Source organism: Marmota flaviventris, chromosome 18 (assembly GCF_047511675.1).
Source record: "Marmota flaviventris isolate mMarFla1 chromosome 18, mMarFla1.hap1, whole genome shotgun sequence".
Lineage (NCBI taxonomy): Eukaryota > Metazoa > Chordata > Mammalia > Rodentia > Sciuridae > Marmota > Marmota flaviventris.
This window is the reverse complement of record NC_092515.1, coordinates 16122289-16125158: the sequence shown is the minus strand read 5'-3', so window position 1 is coordinate 16125158 and position 2870 is coordinate 16122289. Positions and strand designations below refer to the sequence as shown.

General features: G+C 45.5%; 1 protein-coding gene across 1 annotated transcript; it reads right to left on the bottom strand.

The window, feature by feature from the left end:
* Window positions 1-523: 523 nt before the first annotated feature.
* LOC117794839 (zinc finger protein 875-like) lies at window positions 524-1644 on the bottom strand. Its single transcript, XM_034636641.2, is given in 3 exon segments — window positions 524-648; window positions 727-1512; window positions 1515-1644. Coding segments are annotated over 3 exon segments (1041 nt in total).
* Window positions 1645-2870: the final 1226 nt, after the last annotated feature.

The window sequence follows — 2870 nt, the reverse complement described above, 5'->3', positions numbered from 1 at the left end:
TAAACCCAGATTGGGGAGGTAAAACCCACAGAAGACTGTGAAGAATAATTATCTGAGGAACCAACATTAAATCAGCTATGCTGTCAGCAAAGTCTTTGTTCTCAGTTAGAAGGTCACACAGACTTCAAAAGACAAGCTCTAGTACTGTCATGAGGGTATGAGGGAAGGAGTGTTAAAGTGTCCTTGGAAAACTACACAGAAATAGTCTCCATTCCCTATTTAAAGGACTCCACAATAAAGCACGCCCACTAGAGAAGGCCAAAGCTCTTGAAAATGGGCCAGCAATCCTCCTTTAGATGAACTGGAAATGCAACTCTCACCAATACAGTGGCGTGCACACTACCGTCAATTGTAAGATGTCTCCTCTGTGGTGTTTTAGCAGTGGCTGACTGAAACCATAGTTCTGTGCATGTCCTCTGCTGTCTGATGAAGTGTGACCTCTTGCTAAAGGCTTCATTACACTACTTATACACACAAGGTTTCTATCTTGAGTGTATCCTCTGATGAAAGATTTGACTTCCGACTAAAACACCCCACATTTCCTGCAAACATAAGGTTTCTCTCCTGAATGGCTCCTCTGGTATCTAATGAGGTGTGACTGCCAGCTAAAGCCCTGCCCGCACTCCCTGCACACGTGAGGCTTCCCCCCTAAGTGTGCCCTCTGGTGTTTAATGAGAGTTAACTTATCACAAAAGCCTTGCCCACATTCCCTGCAAACAAAGGAACCCGAGTGTGTCCTCTTATGCCTAAATAGGTTTGGCTTCTGCCTAAACCTTCTGCTACAATCTCTGCACATGAAAGGCTTTTCCCCTGAGTGTGTCCTCTGTTGTGAAATCAAGGTTGACTTATCATTAAAGCCTCGCCCACACTCCCTGCATACAAATGGCTTTTCCCCAGAGTGTGTCCTCTGGTGTATAATGAGGGTTGACTTCCTGGTAAAGCCTTGCCCACACTCTGTGCATATAAAAGGCTTCTCCCCTGTGTGTGATCTCTGGTGTTTGTTGAGGTTTGACTTCAGGCTAAAGCATTGCCCACACTCTAAGCACACATAAGGTCTAACTCCTGAGTGAGTCCTCTGGTGTGTCTTGAGGTTTGATTTCCAGCTAAAGTGACGCCCACATTCTGCGCATATGTAAGGTTTCTCTCCTGTATGTGTCCTTAAGTGTCTGAGGAGGTGGGACTTCAGACTAAAACTTTGTTCACACTCTCCGCAAACATAAGGCTTTTCTCCTGAATGTGTCCTTTTATGTCTGATGAGGTGGGAATGCTGGCGAAAGCCATGCCCACATTCCTTGCAAACATAAGGCTTCTCCCCAGTGTGTGCCCTCTGATGTGTGACTAGGTTTGACTTTAGGGTAAAGCTCTGCCCACATTCCTTGCACATGAAAGGCTTGACTCCTGAGTGTGTTCGCTGATGTGTGAAGAGGTTTGATTTCCAAGTAAAGCCTCGTCCACAATCCTTACACACATAAGGTTTCTCTCCTGAGTGTGTTCTCTGGTGTGTGATGAGGTTTGATTCCAGGTAAATCCTCTCCCACATTCCCTGCACACATAAGGCTTTTCTCCAGGGTGTGTCCTTGGGTTTTTGATAAGGACAGACATACTGCTGAAGCTTGGTCCCCACTCTGTGTACACGTACGGCATCTCCCCTGTGTGTGTCTTCTGGAGGCTAAGTAGGTTTGACTCCTTGATAAAGTCTGGCCCAAACTCTTCAAATTTGATTGCTTCAAATCCTGAGACTTCCAAACCATGCAATACTTTGTCCCTTTCCTCAAGGTCGGCCTTCTGTTCTAGGCTGGGCCTTATATCCACTATTGTGTTGCCTTCCTTGGACTTTACTGGATGTTCTTCACTTGGGTTTGTAAGGGTCCGGTGAAGCGTCGGAGAAAGAGACCACCAAGAGACCACTCATGTAATTGGCAGAAGGGGATTTATTGATCTAGCATGCTAGGGCTCCGTGCCCACTCAAGAAGGGAGAACAGCCCAGAGCCCCGAGCAGGGGCTGAGCACTGCTTAAGTACACTTTTTTGGGGAGGGCGGGGATTTTACATGCATCACAGTCTCCTTTAACAAATCATCATACACCACGGGAAAGTCAAACAATAATTCTTAGACTTGATTAGTACATACATTGGCGGGAACAGGTCAGGCTGGAGTGATAGGTCATTCCTAAGGAGGGGGTTACATTCAAACTGATTGGTCCAGGCCCTGCAATGCCTACGTGACAAGCTGCACAGGGTCTTGAATGCTATAAATCAACTAAATAGCCAGTAGGGCATTGTCTTAACTGCCTCAGGAATTTAACCCAGGCTTTGCAGTTTAGAAACTTTACAATGCCCGGTCTTTTACACTTTAACTTCAATTTCTTTTACCCTTACAGGTTGGAGGACGACTTTGATATGTCATTTTTACTTGTGCCCCCAAACAATGGCTTGGAGTCTTGTTCTCTCTCTTGAATTTTTGTTTTGTCAGTCAAGCAGGATTGATTAAAGGGTTGTTCCTGTGTTTTTTCTGATATTCTGGGTACTGATTCCCTGGGTGGAGATGATTTCCTGCATATAAACTTGAAAAGAGCTGAGGCAGATGACAGCTGCAGTGGACATTGGTTTCTCCCTTCCATTATAAATCAAGTGAGCCCCACTAGTAGCAGCTAATGACTTGGTGGCCTGCCTCACAGTAAGCTACCACATTAACAACTAAGCTAGTCAAACCTCAAATATCACACATGTTGGCTAAGGACTTGCTGACTGGAGAGTACCAGAGGGCAGGAAGGACAAGGTTGAATTTCTAACTTTGATCCTGCTGAATAAAGAACATTTTCAGAGAAGTCATAAGTAGGGCTGCCTAGGCCATTTTGCCATGTCCACTGG